General features: G+C 32.4%; 1 protein-coding gene and 1 pseudogene across 2 annotated transcripts; one reads left to right on the top strand and one right to left on the bottom strand.

Moving 5' to 3' along the window:
* The first annotated feature begins 7,956 nt into the window (after nt 1–7,956).
* LOC115987232 (putative receptor-like protein kinase At3g47110) lies at nt 7,957–12,752 on the top strand. The gene is made up of 3 exons (XM_031110739.1): nt 7,957–10,713; nt 11,623–12,099; nt 12,516–12,752. The coding sequence occupies exons 1-2, from the start codon at nt 8,019–8,021 to the stop codon at nt 12,096–12,098; spliced, it is 3,171 nt and encodes a 1,056-aa protein (XP_030966599.1). The 5' UTR covers nt 7,957–8,018; the 3' UTR covers nt 12,099; nt 12,516–12,752.
* A 3,509-nt stretch (nt 12,753–16,261) lies between these two features.
* On the bottom strand, nt 16,262–18,480 carry LOC115985609 (annotated as a pseudogene). Its single transcript, XR_004090595.1, has 6 exons — nt 18,467–18,480; nt 18,088–18,365; nt 17,933–18,001; nt 17,115–17,213; nt 16,646–17,038; nt 16,262–16,546 (listed from the first exon to the last, which is right to left on the bottom strand). The product of XR_004090595.1 is annotated as a 60S acidic ribosomal protein P0-like (transcript).
* Nucleotides 18,481–18,913: the final 433 nt, after the last annotated feature.

The raw sequence follows: 18,913 nt of genomic DNA, 5'->3' as shown, positions 1-18,913 counted from the left end.
AGAAGTAGCTTCCAAGATCACGCGATCATCAGATGAAGATAACCTCGTCTCCTGATCACTAGACCTCACTTCAGACATCTTTAAGAACCTGGCTACCCCAGCAGAACAGGAAACCAGAAGGAATAACGAAGAAAGAACGAAAATGTCTGGACAGTCCTCCCCTATGAAGAAACTAACTCTCTCTAGACACTCCCCCTCTACAAACTCGAGTAAACAGCTTAAATGAGCAAAAAAGAAAGCTATCGAAGGTCAAGCCACCCTAATAACAGAATAATCTACCATGGAAGAACCAAAAAAGAAGCAGGAGCACGGAGGACTTACCAGGAAACGCAGGACAGAGAAAGGGAGCTCGGAGAAGAAACAAACCCTAGGATAGAAACTGAATAAGGAAAAAATACAAAGAAAAGGAAAGAGGAGGGAAAAATGCAAGACAAGTGGCCAAAATACACGCGGGAAAACCAAGACATGTCCGCACGACTAACGCATCCTGGCCATACACGTGGCATTCAATTGCTCAAACATCAAAACCGTTATAAATGCGCAATACATGGAATACGAAGCGTCAGACGAATTTGTTCTTATCTCGTCTAACAGATGACAATTCGAACAAAGGGGCAACTGATGAGTCAGAAATTTATGGTTGTCACTACGCGAAGATTGTCATTTACTAAGAGAAGACGTTACGCATTTATTACGATCATTGATGACGAAACATAACGGATGGAGCAATGGTCACAGAATGAGCTGTGAACTTCAGACAAAGATTCTGTAATGCACTAGCCGTTGAATTCTTGAGAAATTACACACAAATACTCTACGAAATCATCCTCAACTCATTTTCTTTCTAGAATCTTTCTCCCTTACTGACTTAAGCATCGGAGGCGGTTTGGCTGACGCCACACCGGCGTGTTACTCTTCCGCTCAATTCATTTTGCAAGATTCTCATCTACAAAGACAGCCCCATTCATAGCATCGTCCATCCGCTTCGACGAGGAGCTCAACTGTTGATTTTTTGCATCATCAATTCCCTTCCATGATAAATCTTGAATTTACCTTAATAAAACAAAAGCAATCCGTTCACTTTGTGACGTCTACAAAACCACTTTATCCACCTTCACCAAACAACTCTACCCAGCGTCTTCCGCAGTGCAATGACCTGAAAAGCAAGTCCACATGATTTCTTCCTCATCTATTTTCACGTATTATTATGCTACATTAGTACCAGGGACGTAGCTAGCTTTGGACTAGGGGGGCAATGGCCCCCCCTAAATTTTTTAAAATATATATTATTATTATTATATATATGTGTGTACTAATTTTGTTCTATAAAATTACTTTTTTTTTTTTTCCTTTAAACAATATCATTGATTCTTTTAAGAGTAATGTTATACTCACAAACTTTTTTACAACATTTTTACAAACTGTTTTGGTAGCAAATTCTTATTGGCTTGCACATGGACTCACCACTCACATCATTTTTTTACTTACTAGTAACCACTTATTACATCAATAATTTATAAAAAAGTTTGTAGCGCTAGTATTTTCCTCATTCTAGTGACTATAAAAAAATTTGTAGATCTAAAATCTAAAACAAAATATACAAGCCAAAAAAAAAAAAATAGCTCAACAACAAAAATTACCAATAGTAAAACTTTAAAAAAAAAAAAAAAGTTGAATTAACCAATTTTATTTAGAATAAACAACCCTCTCATTTAAAAAATTATAAACAAAAGTAATTTTGTTCTTACCAACAAAAAAAAAAAAAAAAAAAAAAAAATCTCAGTAGCTAAGTAATAGCAGAGTCAAAAGTTGAAATCACTGTACACAGTTAGCAGTAAAGCTGCCCCCCTTAACTCAACGTTCTGGCTCCGTCCCTGATTAGTACCTTCACTTGCTTTTAGTTTTGTACTTTCTTCCAAAAGATTAGCATTTAGCAAGAACAGTTGCTTTGTGTTATTTTATTGCCCTCTGTGTTTTTATTTTTCCTCGTATTAACATTATGACTAATAGCCAATCAGCCAAAAAAAAAAATCTACTTTGTTCCGTTTGGAATTGCACTCTTGGTTTTTTCTTTTTTTAAGGAAAAAGAGTTACACTCTTTTATTTTCAATTTTTTATTTTAAATTGTATTTTTACTGAGTTTTATTAATTTTTAGATACATTTCTTGGTGTTTTGGATTGTATGGAAGAAAAAATTGGGTTTCAGAAAGTTTGTTTAAAACTAAAAGAATAATTTTCAAATTTTACAAACTTTTTAATGATACACAATAACATAAATAAATTTTATTAAAAATTTAATATTTTCACTAGCTTATCTATTGAATTCTCAAGAAAAATTGTATTGGTTTGATTTTGGTGCGACAGAATTTAAATATGCTACATTTGTGATTGTCCTTATAATAAATGAAAATATTATTATGAATTACATTACTATTTATTAATTTAGTCCAAATTGAAGAAAAAAAATTAATGAGACCATTCAAAAAATATTATCACACAGAACGCACAAGGTCGGAGACTAACAATAATAAGCACAAGTGCTTACTTTCAGTTTTCTGCTTGTTGATTGGAATCACCAAAAGAAAGAATGAGTATGTAGATTGTCACTAGGGAGTTGCATCAGATAAAAATGCTTTTCTTGGTATTGGAATTCATGGAAACAACCAAGGTACCACAACATATTTCCCTACAGTCATACTGAAGTTTAGCCAATAACAGATAACCCATGGAGTGACTAAAGACTGACCTAGTAGCATACAGGCCTTAATGTGCTAGTACAGATGTTTAGACAATAATAGATTACACAGTATGACTAAAAACTGACCTAGTAGTGTATACTAGCCTTAGATTCTCCGGTGCTTTTATTAGCATAAAAAGATTATTTAAGTTACTTTTGTCCCCCCCCCCCCCCAGTGTTTCCAAATAAAAAGTTGTTTTTATTTCTTCAATCAGTGAATTTTGTTACCATATGACAAACATAACGAAGTACTATTTTTGCAGGAACATGAATTAAGGAAATAATAAAGTGACAAACAGAGTGGAAATTTAAAAAAAAAAATTGCAATGTCAAACACGGTGGAAAATGATCATGATTAAAAATTCATCCAATGTGGAAAAGGCAACATAGCATATAGGGCAGGTAAATTTAATATCTTGTGAAGTGTCAAACACGGTTGAAAATTATTTGCTCCTAATTATATAATATAACCACCCCACCATCCAACTTGTCATTTTTATATCATTGGGGATATAGTGGTCATTTCAATTTGTTGATATATGTATATATGCTGTAAGTGAGCCAACATTCCACTAGTTTGCCTAAGGGTGTGCATGGGTCGGGTTGGGTCGGGTTGAGGGGATTTTTTGACCCAACCCACCATGGTGGGTCAAAAAAAATTCAACCCAACCCAACCCATCACATAAGTCCAACCCAACCCAACCCAACCCACATGGGTCGGGTTAGGTCGGGTTGAACCCATGGGTTTGACAAATTTTTATTATTATTATTATTAAATTGAGTAAAAAAAAATATAAATATTAATATATTAAAAAAACTTAAAGATTAGTATCAATGTAACTCCATAAAGACTCAACACTAATGACTAAACAATAATAGTAATTTATTAGGATTTGTGTGAACTAATTGGCTTTTATATAGGATAGGAAGAATTGGTTATTTAAAAAAATTTATTAATTATATAATATATTTTTTATATATATTAAATTAGTATTAGTAGGAGGAATTGAGAAAATGTTGCTCTACAGCTGGTTTTTAAAAAAAAATTATTAAATATATAATATATATTTAAATATATATATAAGTGCCCTACAATTGATTTTTCTTTTAAAAATTTATTAAATATAAAATATATATTAAATATGGTGGGTCGGGTTGGGTTTGGTGGGTTTGTAATTTTATGACCCAAACCCAACCCGACCCGCTATAAATTTTTTTTTTTATAACCCAACCCAACCCACCAAGCCTAAAAAACCGACCCAATCCGGTGGGTCGGGTTGGGTTGGGTCGGGTTTGGCGGGTCGGTGGGTTTTCTGCACACCCCTAAGTTTGCCTATACAACACCATATATATCACTAGCTTCCTTAATCCTTCTCCGAGTGAACCAAATGGACCGAACGGGACCGAATAGACCGACTTGGACTGAATTAACCAAAGAAGACCGAATGGACCTAATTGAACTAAAGTGAATTGAAATAGACTAAATTGGACCGTAGTAGACTGAACCTAATCGAATAGATGAAGTGGACCAAAATGGACCGAATGCTAATTTGTAATTAGCATAGAAAAGATTGGGTTTTGCTATAAACTCAAATTCTTACTTCTAAAATAATCAAGTATCAAATCAAACAAAAATCATATCGGAACTACAAGAGAGAGAGAGAGAGAGAGAGAGAGTACTTGTAATGGGGAACTAATACAAAACCAAAGCATATGAACCCAAAATAGAGTTTTAAAAATCACAATGATTCATCAATATAAAGTAGAGTTGCAAGAAAGAATAAAAAATCAAGAGAGAGAGAATAACCACTTCTTAAAGAGAGAATGTGAGAGAGAATAGTAAAAAATTTATAGAAAATAATATGAGAAAAAAAAAAGTAAAAATAAAAAATATAGTGATAAAGACCAAATTATCCAAGTCATGTTATATTATCTAATAAAATAACATTATATTCTTATATACTATCTTTATAATGCAATAGTATAACATCTATGAATTAAAGAGAAGAAAAAGTATAACAATTTAAAAACATAACTTAATCATATCAACCCAAATAATGCAAAAATCCATCAACCAAAGTAAAGATGCAAGAAAAATAAAATATTCCACCAAAAAATAAAAATCAAAATTTTGAGAGAGAGAGAGAAAGAGAGAGAAAATATCCTTTTGTGTGTGGGAAAATACGTAGAGAGAGAGAGAGAGAGAGAGAGAGAGAGAGAGAGAGAGAGAGAGAATTGTAAATTAATAGTAAGAGATGGGGATAAGAAAAGTCAAAAATAAAGGAAGATAAAGAGATAGAAGGAAAGTGAAATTAAGGTATATAGTAGTAGAAAAATGAAAAGGTAAAAGGGAGAGGAAAAGTTGGAGAAAGTATAATAATATGTAGAGAAATTAATAAGAAAAAAAGGTTTAAAAAAGAGGGAAAATGTTGAAATTGAGTGGATGATGTGGCTCAACAAGAACATAGCAGTAATAAATGCTATACTTTAGCTTTTAAATATATATAGATAGATAAACTGATTGATTGATTGATTACTTATTATGGATTTATCACTAACAGAGTGTAGACTGCTGTGCTAGAAGAAGAGAAAAAGACAGGTCACAATACACAAAAGAGGTTGAAGATGAGGCTAATACAAGGCCAAGGGAGACCATGATTTGAGTCATGAGTAACATGGAAAAGCCGAACCTTAATGAAATTTTGAGGAAAGAAACTCATGTGAGACAGTGAAACTGATCGTAATAAGGAACGAAAGAAAGATAGGAGTATTAAAATAAATAAATAAATCTAATGTTATTTCAAAAGCAAAAGCAATCCATTCACTTTGTCACCTCTACAAAGCCACTTTATCTGCATTTAGTCATTTACCAAACAACTTTTCCTCACTATGATAATTTCTCAGCATCTTCCGCTAAAGGAGAGGTGACTCCATTGATGTCCCCTTCTTGTCCTTCAGCGAATTGACCTGAAAAGAAAGTCCACATGATTCCTTCCTCTTCTTCTTCACTTATGATAGATGGAAAGCCCAAATATCAATGAAGTTTTGAGGAAAAAAACTCATGCGAGGCAGTGAAACTGATTGTAATAGGGAATGAAAGAAAGTTAGGAATATTAAAAAAAAAATCTAATGTTATTTCAATTATACCATGTAATATTGTTCAGCTAGTTGGATAAAGATTCCCTTCCATGATTAATCTTGAATTTACTTTAATAAAACAAAAGCAACCCGTTCACTTTGTGACCTCTACAAAGCCACTTTATTTACCTTCACCAAACAACTTTACCCAGCGTCTTCCGCAGTGCAATGACCTGAAAAGCAAGTCCACATGATTTCTTCCTCATCTATTTCCACATATTATTATGCTACATTAATAACTTCACTCGCTTTTAGTTTTTGTACCTTCTTCCAAAAGATTAGCATTTAACAAGAACGGTTGCTTTGTGTTATTTTATTGCCCTCTATGTTTTTTTTTTTCTTGTATGTTATTATGACTAACAGCCAATCAGCTAAAAAAAAAATCTCTACTTTGATCCGTTTGGAGTTGTACTCTTAGTTTTTATTTTTTTTATTTTTTTTTATTTTATTTTTTTAAGGAAAAAGAGTTACACTCTTTTAATTTCAATTTCTTTTTTAATATTTTAAATTGTATTTTTACTGAGTTTTATTAATTTTTTAGATACATTTCTCGGTGTTTTTGATTGTATGGTAGAAAAAATTGGGTTTCAGAAAGTTTGTTTAAAACTAAAAGAATAATTTCCAAATTTTATATATTTTTTAATCATACACAATATTATAAATAACTTTTATTAAAAATTTAATATTTTCACTAACTTACCTTTTGAATTCTTGAGAAAAATTTTATTGGTTTGATTTTGGTACGACAAAAATTAAGGGTCCGTTTGGATACAACTTATTTCGCTGAAAATTGAAAACGCTATAGTAAAATAATTTTTAAACGTGTAAATAGTATCATAGGACCTATTTTTAATTTTTTTTTTTAATAAAGTGGTTGTGGGTCCCACGAACAGTACGTGAACAGTGCACAATGTCTCCTGCACAGTGTAATTCGCGTGCATAAACAGTGCGAGTTATAGTTCATAAGCTAAATGCACTATTCATGCAATGAAAAAAAAAAAAAGACTTAAACGCAGACGTAAAACGCGCTACGTTTCAGCTATCCAAACCGCACCTAAATATGCTACATTTGTGATTGTCCCAATAATAAATAAGAATATTATTATGAATTACATTACTATTTATTAAATTAGTCCAAATTGGAAGAAAAAAAAAGTTAATAAGACCACTCAAAAAATTTATCATGCACAACGTGCAAGGTCCACAACTAACATTAATAAGCGCAAGTACTTACTTTCAGTTTTCAAGATTGGCCTTGCTTGTTCATTGGAATCACCAAAAGAAAGAATGAGTATGTAAAATGTCACTAGGGAGTTGCATCAAATAAAAAATGCTTTTCTTAGTATTGGAATTCATGGAAACGACCAAGGTACCACAACATATTTCCCTACAGTCATACTGAAGTTTAGCCAATAACAGACAACCCATGGAGTGACTAAAGACTGACCAAGTAGCATACAGGCCTTAAATTTCACACATTTCAATTCCCAAATAATTCTTTCAAACCACAATCACAACACTTTCTTAGGTACATAATATGCTAGTATAGACATTTAGACAAAAATAGATTACACACTGTTTTTATTTATTCAATCAAGGAATTTTGTTACCATATGGCAAACATAACTAAGTACTACTTTTGCAGGATCATGAATTTTGAAGAAATCAAATTGTGAGTGATCAACAAGTTTATGACAATATAGTTTCAATTTAAACATGAATTAAGGGTATAATAAAGTAACAAACATAGCGGAAATTTAAAAAAATTTGTAGTGTCAAACACGGTGGAAAATGATCATGATTAAAAGTTCATCGAATGTGGAAAAGGCAACGTAAATTTAATACGGGGCAAGTAAATTTAATATCTTGTGAAGTGTCAAACACGGTTGAAAATTATTTGCTCCTAATTATATAATATAACCACCCCACCATCCAAATTGTCATGTTGATATAATTAGGCAATGAAAATGTGAACAAAACTACCCCACCATCCAACTTGTCATTTTTATATCGATAAGAATATAGTGGTCATTTCAATTTGTTGATATATATGTATATATGCTGTAAGTGAGCCGACATTCCACTAGTTTGCCTACACAACACCAAATATATCACCAGCTTCCTTTATCCTTCTCCAAACCAAATGACGCTTCACCAAACCAATTTGTGTGCATCCTCGTCTTATTGCATATACTTTCATCTCATGATTCTTCTCTTTCTCATTTCTCTACTCTACTTGCAACCCACCGTTACTACCGCTGCTCCAACAAATGAGACTGATCGTTTCGCTCTGCTCAAATTCAAAGAATCTGTGCCTCAGGATCCCTATAATATATTGAGCTCATGGAATGACTCTATGCACTTCTGCAACTGGCTAGGAGTCAAATGCGGCCGTCGGCACCAAAGAGTCACAGTCTTAGACCTACGAGGCCACAAGTTACGTGGAACTCTATCACCTTACATCGGCAACCTCAGCTTTCTTAGGTCCATCAACCTCCAGAATAATAGCTTCTATGGCGAAATTCCACAAGAAATCGGTCATCTATTCAGACTGCAAAGGCTCTATCTCAGCAATACCACAGTGGGAGGGGAAATACCATCCAGCTTGTCCAACTGCTCCAATCTCAAGTTCTTAAATCTTGGTGTGAATAAGCTTAAAGGGAAGATTCCAAGTGAGGTAGGCTCTTTAACGAAACTCAAATTACTTCAGCTTGGTGCTAACAATTTGGTAGGAGGGATCCCATCTTCTCTAGGAAATCTTTCTTCACTCACAAAATTTGCTGTAGCGTACAATAATTTGGTGGGAAATATTCCAGATGCCATAGGCCAATTAAATGGCTTATTAATTTTGACAATTTCGTCTAATAAATTGTCAGGAACGATCCCTCCCTCTCTTTACAATGTGTCATCTCTCCAAATCTTTTCAATTTCATACAACCAACTTAATGGCACACTTCCAGCCAACATAGGCCTAAATCTTCCAAATCTCCAAGTTATATATTTGGGTGGAAATGAGTTCTCTGGGCCAATCCCTACTTCATTATTCAATGCAACTCAGTTTCAACAAATTGATTTAGGTGAGAATAAGTTTTTGGGATTAGTTCCATCAAATTTGGGAAATCTGCTGAATCTTTTAATAATTAGGTTGAGTTTCAATTATCTAGGAAAGAGCCTCCATTTCTTAACATCGTTGACAAACTGTAGTAGACTTCAAGCATTGGATTTAGCTGTAAACCAATTTGATGATGTTTTGCACAATTCTGTATCAAACTTGTCAAACGAACTCAGTGAATTATATTTTGGAAACAATGAAATATCTGGAACTATTCCTGGATCATTAACGAATCTCGTTAACTTAATTATCTTGGGCTTAGATGGTAATCACTTCACAGGCGTCATTCCTACTGCTTTTGGGAAGTTTGAGAAGATGCAAAGGTTGGCTTTATTAGGAAATAGATTATCAGGAGAAATACCAGCCTCTTTAGGCAACCTTACTCAGTTGTTTGAAATCAACTTACAAGATAACAGATTCGAAGGAACCATACCTCCAAGTTTAATAAACTGCCAAAATTTGCAACGCTTAGACATTTCACAAAATAACCTTAATGGATCCATACCCCAACAGCTTATAGGTACTTCTTTGATACCACTATTATACGTCAATTTATCTCACAACTCATTCACAGGCAAGCTACCATTTGAAGTAGGTAATTTGAAAAATATCTACAAATTGGATATCTCTAACAACAGTTTATCTGGTGAAATTCCTATATCTATAGGAAATTGTTTGTTATTGGAATATCTTTACCTTCAAGGGAATTCCTTTCATGGAGCCATACCATCATCTATGGCTTCTTTGAAAGGTCTTCAACTTTTAGATGTTTCCCAAAATAACCTTTCAGGAACCATTCCAGAGGGTTTAGAGAAGTTGATTTTCTTAGAAAAATTGAATCTTTCATTCAATAATTTTGAGGGTGAGGTACCAATTGAAGGGGTTTTCAAAAACATAAGTGTTGTATCATTGATTGGAAATACTAGACTTTGTGGTGGTATACCAAAATTGCAGTTGCCAAAATGCCCTGTAAATGTTATGAAACCAAGAAAATCCAATGGATTCAAACTAGCAATTGTAATTATTTCTATTGTTCAAATTTTCCTTCTATTTTCATCTTTTCTTGTTTGGATGAAAAAATCAAAAAAGAAATCACCTTCAACGGTTTCAAAAATGGACCTCCTTCCAAATGTTTCATATAAAGAACTCTATCAAGCAACTAGTGGATTTTCTCCAAGTAATTTAATTGGATCTGGCAGTTTTGGCTCTGTATATAAAGGACTTATTCATCCGGAAGAAAGGCCAATTGCTGTAAAGGTCCTTAATCTTCAACAAAAGGGTGCTTCCAAGAGCTTTATGGTTGAATGTAATGTCTTAAGAAATATCCGACACAGAAATCTTGTTAAGATACTAACATGTTGCTCTAGCATGGATTACAGTAGGAATCAATTCAAAGCTCTAGTATTTGAATTCATGACAAATGGAAGCTTAGATTTTTGGCTTCATCAAGGGCTAGACAATGAAAACCAATCAAGGAACTTGAGCCTTCTTCAAAGATTAAATGTTGCAATTGATGTGGCTTTTGCAATAGATTATCTTCACAACCATTCTATGCAACCTATCATTCATTGTGATTTAAAACCAAGCAATGTTCTTCTTGACAATGACATGGTTGCTCATGTAAGCGATTTTGGTTTAGCAAGGCTCCTCCCAATCACCAATGATTCTTCTGGAAAGCAAACTAGTACAATTGGGATAAAAGGATCAATTGGTTACATTGCTCCAGGTAACTTCTTTTGAATTCTTCTAGTTAAACCCTCAAAAACATCTTTACATGTATTGTATTATTTTATTTTTGGAAATTACCTTACTATCAAGAGAGGATACACAAATTTTCTCTCTTCTTGCACACATAGAAACGCACCTAGGCACTCAATTCACAATTTATTTTAATTGAAGAATTTAAAGGAAACAAAATCTGATTCTCAAAACAAACAAAAAAGAAAGAAGAAAAAAAAAAGAAGCAAACAAAAGCTTACGATGACTGATGAATGATGATAGCTTGTCAATTTATTATAGCAAATATGGTATATTTGGTCTCAAAATAGTTTTGTGTCATAGTTTGGTGACATTAACTCATGTCCTGTACTGAAGAAGTTGTCAACAGACATTATTGAAGTAATGGAACCATGATTTTTGTTGAACATGGGGCAGCCGATGCATTTGTAACTACGGCGTCCAGTCCAACTAGTCCATACCATTAGCCACATTTTCCGTGCTACTCATTTTCCGTGCTACTCATAAATCACAAATATTGCCTACTTGTTATAAGTCTAATGTAGAGTGTGAATTGTGATACTGATATGGAAGGAAATGATTTTTTTTTTTTTTTTTTAATATTAAGCATGAAATAAAAGTTTGTAAAATTTATATAAAATAGCAGAATCACCAACAAATATTTGATAGATAAAATCTATGAACGTATCGAACTAGAACATGCACACGCGCACAAATTATCAATGCTTCTAACTTGAAAGTTTGCAATGATGGCTTTTGTCTTCATGTTCTTCTTTAGGTTCAACATTTGTTTTGCTATTTTGAATTTACAACCAAATGAAGTTTTACTTGCATTAAATTCCAAATATCATTGTAAGAAACTAAAAAATTTTCCTTACATGTCATAATTAAATTATAGAGTATGGCATGAGTGGTGAGGCATCAATAGAGGCAGACGTGTATAGCTATGGCATATTACTACTGGAGACGTTCTTAGGAAAGAGACCCACTGATGACATGTTTAAAGATGGTCTCAATCTCCACAATTTTACTAAGATGGCACTGCCTGAAAAACTTGTTCAAATTGTGGATCCAATCCTTCTACCAAGAGAAGTTGATGAAGCTCCAACAGCAATAGTGGCAGCTAGAGAATATAATAATGGCAATGAAATTCAAGTAGACGTGGAAGCTCAAGGTATTCCAAACTTTTGCCAAATGGATCCCAATGTGCATAAATGCTTAGTATCAATCCTTGAAACTGGACTTGCTTGTTCAATGGAGTCACCAAAAGATAGAATGAAGATGAAGGAAGTTGCCAGGGAACTACATTTGATCAAAAATGCTTTTCTTGGTTCTGCTATCCGCAGATGTGAATTTAGAAGAATCCAAGTTTAAGGTACATCTCGATATTTCAAATTTTAATTTGCCTATATAATAAAATCATCAATGATAATTATCTCCTAAAATGATCAAAGACTGTCCAAAATGGAATCGTGAACGTCATTTTTTTTATAAAAAAAAAAAAAAAAAAAAAAAATTGTGGACTTCTTTTATTATTTTGATAAATGATTTTAATTTATGAATAGTTATATTATTATTATTATTTTTTTTTTTGAATTCTCATTAACAATCAAATGTTAGACTAAAATTTTTCACACTTTTAGATCCAAAACCTTACAAAAGGTTCTTTCATATTCAGTTTTTTGAAATGGTCTCATGCAAATGCAATAGTTGTTCTTGTTTCTACTTTCATGGTTTTTCCTTATAGTCTGGGACATAGCGAATATAACTAACTTTGTACTTGGATTGCAGAGCATGAAACTATCAGAAGAGGTCACTGAAACTTATTTCATGTCCCTGTTGAGCATATAATATAGGTGTGCTAGTTCAATCTCCTTTGCCAAAATGTTTAAGGAATGGTTTTCTTTTACTTCCTTATTTGGGATACGACAGTCCTATAGTGTGTCTATGTATTTTGTTTTCTATTGAAAATCAATCTAGTTACAGAAAACCCTTTTGTATTGGGAATATCAACTACGATGCTTTTATTTGAATGTTTATTAAAGATATGACATCTATCCAAAATTCTCAAAATATAGAGTTTTTTAATAATTTTGTTTATTCTATATTTTATTTTATTTTTAAAATCTCTAAAAAGGGTTCTAAATATTTTTATTTTATAATTCGATAATTACAATAATGAGAAATAGAGATTTGAAGGTTTTTCTCTTAAAGAGGAAAAGACATGTCACTAAACTATAAGGCTCTTGACACATGAAACATAATTATTAAAGCATTTAAACAAGATGAAAGGGAGAAAATGAAATAAGGAAGAAAAATTATATAAGACAATTTTTCTCCAAACCAATCTCCTCCAACCCAATAGTTTTGGAAATTTGTAAAGCATGGAGATTACAGCGGTTAAATAAATCTTTTTCCTAGAGCACTAATAACATTTCTTAGTTCCCTATTCCGAGTAAACCGACCATACATACTCTAAATTATTTTATATAATTTACAATAAAACATTTTTTTTATCAAGTGGACATCTTCTTTATTTTTCTTCTTTATATGATTTCTTATTCTTCTTGTGTCATTTGGGATAGTACGAACATATTAAAATTAGTAACACAATTTGGTCTAAGCCTAATTTTACTACCAAAGTTTTAAGAATTCTAAAACTATTACCCATATCAAAATTCTATTTCCAACCGTTTTTGTATAGATATTACAAACCATTTATAAATGTAAATAAGTTTTATGTTTCTTTAATAATCTATTATAGTTGATCTTTTTAAATAATAAAATTTAGATCATGCCCACCATCCTTACTATGTAATTTGGAAATTACGCATTCCTGTCATGTAGTGTATCATAATTTATAACAAAAGAAATGAAAATTCAATGATCTTGACCAACTTTGGCATCATAACACTACATCAAATAAGTCTATTATATCAAATGTTAATACAACAAAATTAATATAGTATTATTAGACATAATATCACATCTACAAATTAAAATTCATTGCAAAAATAACTTTAAAGTGGTAAATTATTACATTAATAATAATTAGTTGCAATGACTTATAAATTTTAGTTGCAATAGAGGCATTAATACTAAATTGCATTAAGAAATTTTTTTGCAATAACTTAAATTGAAAAACTCATTATAATAACTTGATACCAATTATTTTGCAATCTATTACAACAAAAATTTCAAAGTGACAACTTATTGCAATAACTAAATATCAATTATTTTACAATCTATTGCAATGACAAACATGAAGTTGCAACGAATATATTATTATAATAATCTAATACCAATTATTTTACAATCTCTTGTAATGAAAAATATGAAACAATTATCTATTACAATGAAGATATCTTTGTAATAATTTGACCCAAATTATTTTTGTCAATTATTTGCAATCTATTGCAATAAAATTTGTGAAATAATAGCCTATTGTTACAAGATATTTGAGGTAGTAAATTGTTTATTGCAGCAGCAAATATATTATTACATCAAAATTTTCATTAAAATATTTAAATTTATTGCAACGAAATTTTTTGTAGCACAACCTATTACCTCAAATTTTATTGTAACACTTTGCATAAACTATTGCAATGACTCTAATATTATTGCAACAATTTTTTGTTGTAATAAACATTTCTTGCTGTAGTGATAATTACTAACAAAGGAAATAAAAATTTAATGATCTTGACCAACTTTAGCAGTATATTTTTGTAGATTTCCAAATTGAGGGCGGTGATCTTGCAAATAATTTCCTAAGAAACAATATGGGCGGCAAAAATATTCACAACATTTACATTTATAGGTTAATTTGGTAATCTTTTAATGTGAATCACACATATAATATATTTGATGGCACAAAAATTGTGGCACCCATCTCCCGTTCTACATAAACTCAACTACTCAACCGTTTTGCATTATACAAATCAATCTTATGAGTTGTGAGCAAGAACAAATAAAAAGAGTTAGAAAAAGAGAGTAAAAGCTCCTTGATTATCGATACTTGTTCATCCGTAAGATCAAGGACTTCAAGGCTGAAGACGGACCCTTCATCATAAACTAAAAGTACAACGAGGCCATAAGATAATGGCCTTATGCCATGCTTCGCAAGAAGGGCAGCCTCAGAGGACCCAACCTTGTCACCCACTCACCCTTCTTAATCAACTCTAAGGGGGTGATGATTTTAACAGTACCTTTATTAATTCTCATGGGGATGTTTAGCACCTGAAAGTCAGGTGCTAAACATCCCCATGAGGATTAATAAAGGTACTGTTAAAATCATCACCCCCTAGAGCTGATTAAGAAGACTTTCAAGTGCTGAGCATCCCCGAAAATTAATAAGGAAACTGTTAATGGCATCAGGACAAAATGTTTCATACAAAAAGAAACTCGAATCCAGGTATTAATTGTTTAATAACTATTTGGTTTTAATAACTGTTTGGCATAAGTAATGGAGAGGGATCAAAATATGAGAGTAAACTCGAATCCAGAGCAGATGAAACTGTGTTCAAAGGTAGAAAATTGAATAATAATTATCCACGTCTATTCAAGGGAAAAAAGGAGTAACAATCCAAGACTTCCTTGGTAACTTACCGCGTGTTGCAAATTGTATGAGATTTTATTATCTCTTTTAGAATCTTTTTAGAAAAAAAAAAATTAATTTACTTTAGCCTAATGGTTATTAATTATTTATTTAAACAGATTATATAAATGGGTTAAAGATATTTTTTTTATAAGTAGAAAAATCATTAACTTTCAAGAAAACCAAAACAACTAACTTGCTTTGTCAACCAAAAAACAAAATCAATCAACCAGGCACCAGGTAGACCCTTGAAGGATGTGTGGCGATCGAGAGAGTTCTCTTTAGGTATGTTTCCCAGAACCATCTAGGATTAGTCATGATAAGCCTCGGGGCAGATCTCATGAAATTCTCTAATATGGCATTCCTACTAGTGTATGCATATCACCACTTTCTGACAGTACAAGCATATTAAACGTTCAAGTATAGCGTGTACAAATTTTGTTTTCTATTGAAAATCAGTCCTATTACCAAAAACCGAATATAACTATGATTCTTTTATTTGAATATAACAATAATTCTTTTATTTGAATGTTTATTAAAGATTTGACATTGTCCAAAATTCTCAGAATATTTATAAGGTAGGGCACTGAGAATTTTGAATCCAGTCCTAGATTAGAGGACTACTTTTTTTTGTTATTATTTTTTAGTATCACTATAAGACATAGATATCATATTATTCTATTTCCATTGTTTGGGTGTGTAAAATAATAGGATGTTGCCTTAATGGTCCACCCCTAGTCAAGGTATAGTGCTTATAAGGCATTTTCGGCTGTCTACCAATCCTATAGAGAAGTAAACAGATGTGGAAAAATCTAGAATCACGAGGGTGACATAGATGGGAAATAATTCAATTAAGTCAACAACCACTACAAACTCAAGAAACACTCTAAAATAAAACCAGCTAAGCACATCCAAGAAAAAACAAAACTGCAGAACGACATCCAAATTAATAATTCCTCTCAACTGGAGGAAATATTTTGCAAGTCTAAGTAAAATGGCATATTAAACTTCAAAATTCTCCAAAAAACAAAACATATCTAAAGTAAAACCATCAAGAAATAAACCTCTAACACAAGTTTTAGTCAAATAAACTAAAACCCATGTCATAATCCGACTCTTCAGCAGGCTTTTCCTTCTTCTCTTCCTCCTTGGCAGCAGCAGCAGCAGGGGCACCACCAGAAGCAGCTGCTGCAACAGGGCCAGCGGCAACAGCAAACTTGCTAGGATCCTGCATTTATAATCAAAACAATTAATCTATTGAACAAAGGATGGGACTTAACTATATGTGAAAAAGTGAGAGCCTAACTAATGCTGAAGAATCAAATACCTTTAGATACTCCTTAACTTTCTCTGCCTGATGGAAGAAATACTCAGTAGCAACAACAACAGCAAGAACGTTCTTGTAGGCATTGGCGAACATGTGTGGTGCAGCAGCTAGGGTTGGATATGAGATCGCAAGCAACAGTGACGTCACCATAGAGACACCAATGAAGAACTTCTCTATCAGGTCCTCATCCGTAAGATCAAGGACTTCAGGGCTGAAGACAGACCCATCATCATAAACTTGAAGAACAACAAGGCCATAAGAGAATGGCTTTATGTCAAGCTTTGCAAGAAGGGCAGCCTCAGAGGACCCAACCTTGTCACCCTTCTTAATCAACTCAACAGGTGTTATAATTTCAACGATTCCCTTATTAATTTTTGTAGGAATATTCAAAACCTGAAAGATAATGGCATGAGGACAAATGTTTCATCCAAATAGAAAACCAAATGAATTTTAAGACAAGATTACAAACTTGGAAAAAGGACGTCTGCGATGGATCCAGACCGGTGTTGCCCAGAGGGACAACAACATCAATTGGTGCTACCAACCCAACACGAGCAAGAGCCCCAACCTGTTTAGTTCAAAATTGTTACAACCAAGTTAGTTAAACTTCAGAATAGGATAAAGCATTTAGAACACAATTCTAAGACATCCTAAGCCTCAAAAAGAATGATTCAGATTTCAAGGATAAAAAAATAATAATAAAAAAAAAAAAAAAAAACAATCACCATGCTCACTAAGCAAATTGTTAAATGGAACAACCAATAACTTAAGCTCATTCAAGAGTTACTTGATTAATTTATTCTTTTCAGTAGATAGAAAATAAAGACCAAGACTTACAAGTTGTTAGCTCTTCACATATCTATGCTTATGATACACAACTACGTTATAGTTAAAATTACAGTATTTGAGTAGATTAGATCAAAAAGAAGGTTCCATTTATATATTGTTAACAGGTTATAGCTTAACAACAAAGTGGGCCATCTATATTATCAATAAATTATAAATATTAATTTGATATCTTATCTACAAAATAAGTATTTCGGCTAATAAATTGTCACAATTAAACGGTTAAGTATTTCCATAAGTATTTCGGCTAATATCTTATCTGCAAGGGTTGTAGCTTAACAACAAAGTGGGCTATCTATTAATCATTGATATGTAGAACTCGGCTGGTTTAATATTACAATATATGTCATTCACAAGGGCTTGCTCATAAATTAATTTTCTCGTCAAATAAATAAATAAAACTAAGAAACCAAACCTATAATTAAAAGTAAAAAAATTTACCTTGTACTTGGCGACCTCTTCACTGACCTCCTTCAAATCACCCTTGGTGAAAATCAGACCCACGTTGCCCCTAATCAAAAAAATCCAAACAAAACACGATTTTTAACTATGAATGAAACAAACAAAAAATGAAAAAGAGAGTGAGCGAAACTTACGACAAGGAGAGGATTGAGATTGAGGAAGGCATTGTTGCCAGTGTTCTCGGCACGGATCCTGATAGACCTCTTCAACATGGTGTTTTTACCCATGAGAACCACCGAGTCGCCACGTAGACCCTTGCGAATACTCTGTAGCTGGGTCGGCCGCCACAATAAGGATCTGGTTGCACTCGTCCAACAGCTGGCATGGCTTGGAGTCGTATGCGATCTTCTTATTGGATTTTGATGGCTTGTGCGCACCATTGTTACGATGAAGATGAAGAACAAGAATGATGTTTTTTTAAAGGTTAAAATAAAAAACCTACGAGAAAATGAGCAAAATCGAGGGCCAAGACGAATACTCTGAATATCATAGCATAGTTTGATATTCAGAAACCTCATTATGGACATTGTATTTGCGTGAATATTCATAAGTAAATTTGAACCAAACAAGGGCTAGTGAATATTCAATCCCACATCATCAATGAAACTCAAAATCTTAACAGACTCTTATCATCCAAATCAACTTTCAAAACATCAAAAATGCTCATATACCCCTATATTTAAGTAGAGACAAAACTAAATGATAATTTGGTAAAAATACAACTCTAACTTCCACTAAAATATTGCCTAAAAAATAGGATCACTCTCCTGTTGATTTTCAAATTGATTTATCCACTTATAAATCAAATTTTCAAAATAAAAATTATATATATAAAATAAAAACACGTTTTTTTTTTTTTTTTTTTTTGCTACAAATTATATATATATATATAAAATAAGTTTATGCAATTCAATACAATTCAAATATTTTCCAAACTCCTTTCTTGTTTTCTCTCTCTAA

The sequence above is a fragment of the Quercus lobata genome, chromosome 4 (genome assembly GCF_001633185.2).
Source record: "Quercus lobata isolate SW786 chromosome 4, ValleyOak3.0 Primary Assembly, whole genome shotgun sequence".
Taxonomy (NCBI): Eukaryota; Viridiplantae; Streptophyta; class Magnoliopsida; order Fagales; family Fagaceae; genus Quercus; species Quercus lobata.
The sequence above is the reverse complement of the archived record's forward strand: the minus strand, read 5'-3'. Positions and strand labels throughout refer to the sequence as shown.

What these genes read in the sequence shown, in the direction of transcription:
- LOC115987232 (XM_031110739.1), top strand. Translation starts at nt 8,019, where the DNA reads ATGACGCTTCACCAAACCAATTTGTGTGCATCCTCGTCTTATTGCATA. An exon ending in AATTGGTTACATTGCTCCAG is followed by an intron (nt 10,714 to 11,622) that starts GTAACTTCTTTT and finishes ATTAAATTATAG; the next exon opens with AGTATGGCATGAGTGGTGAG.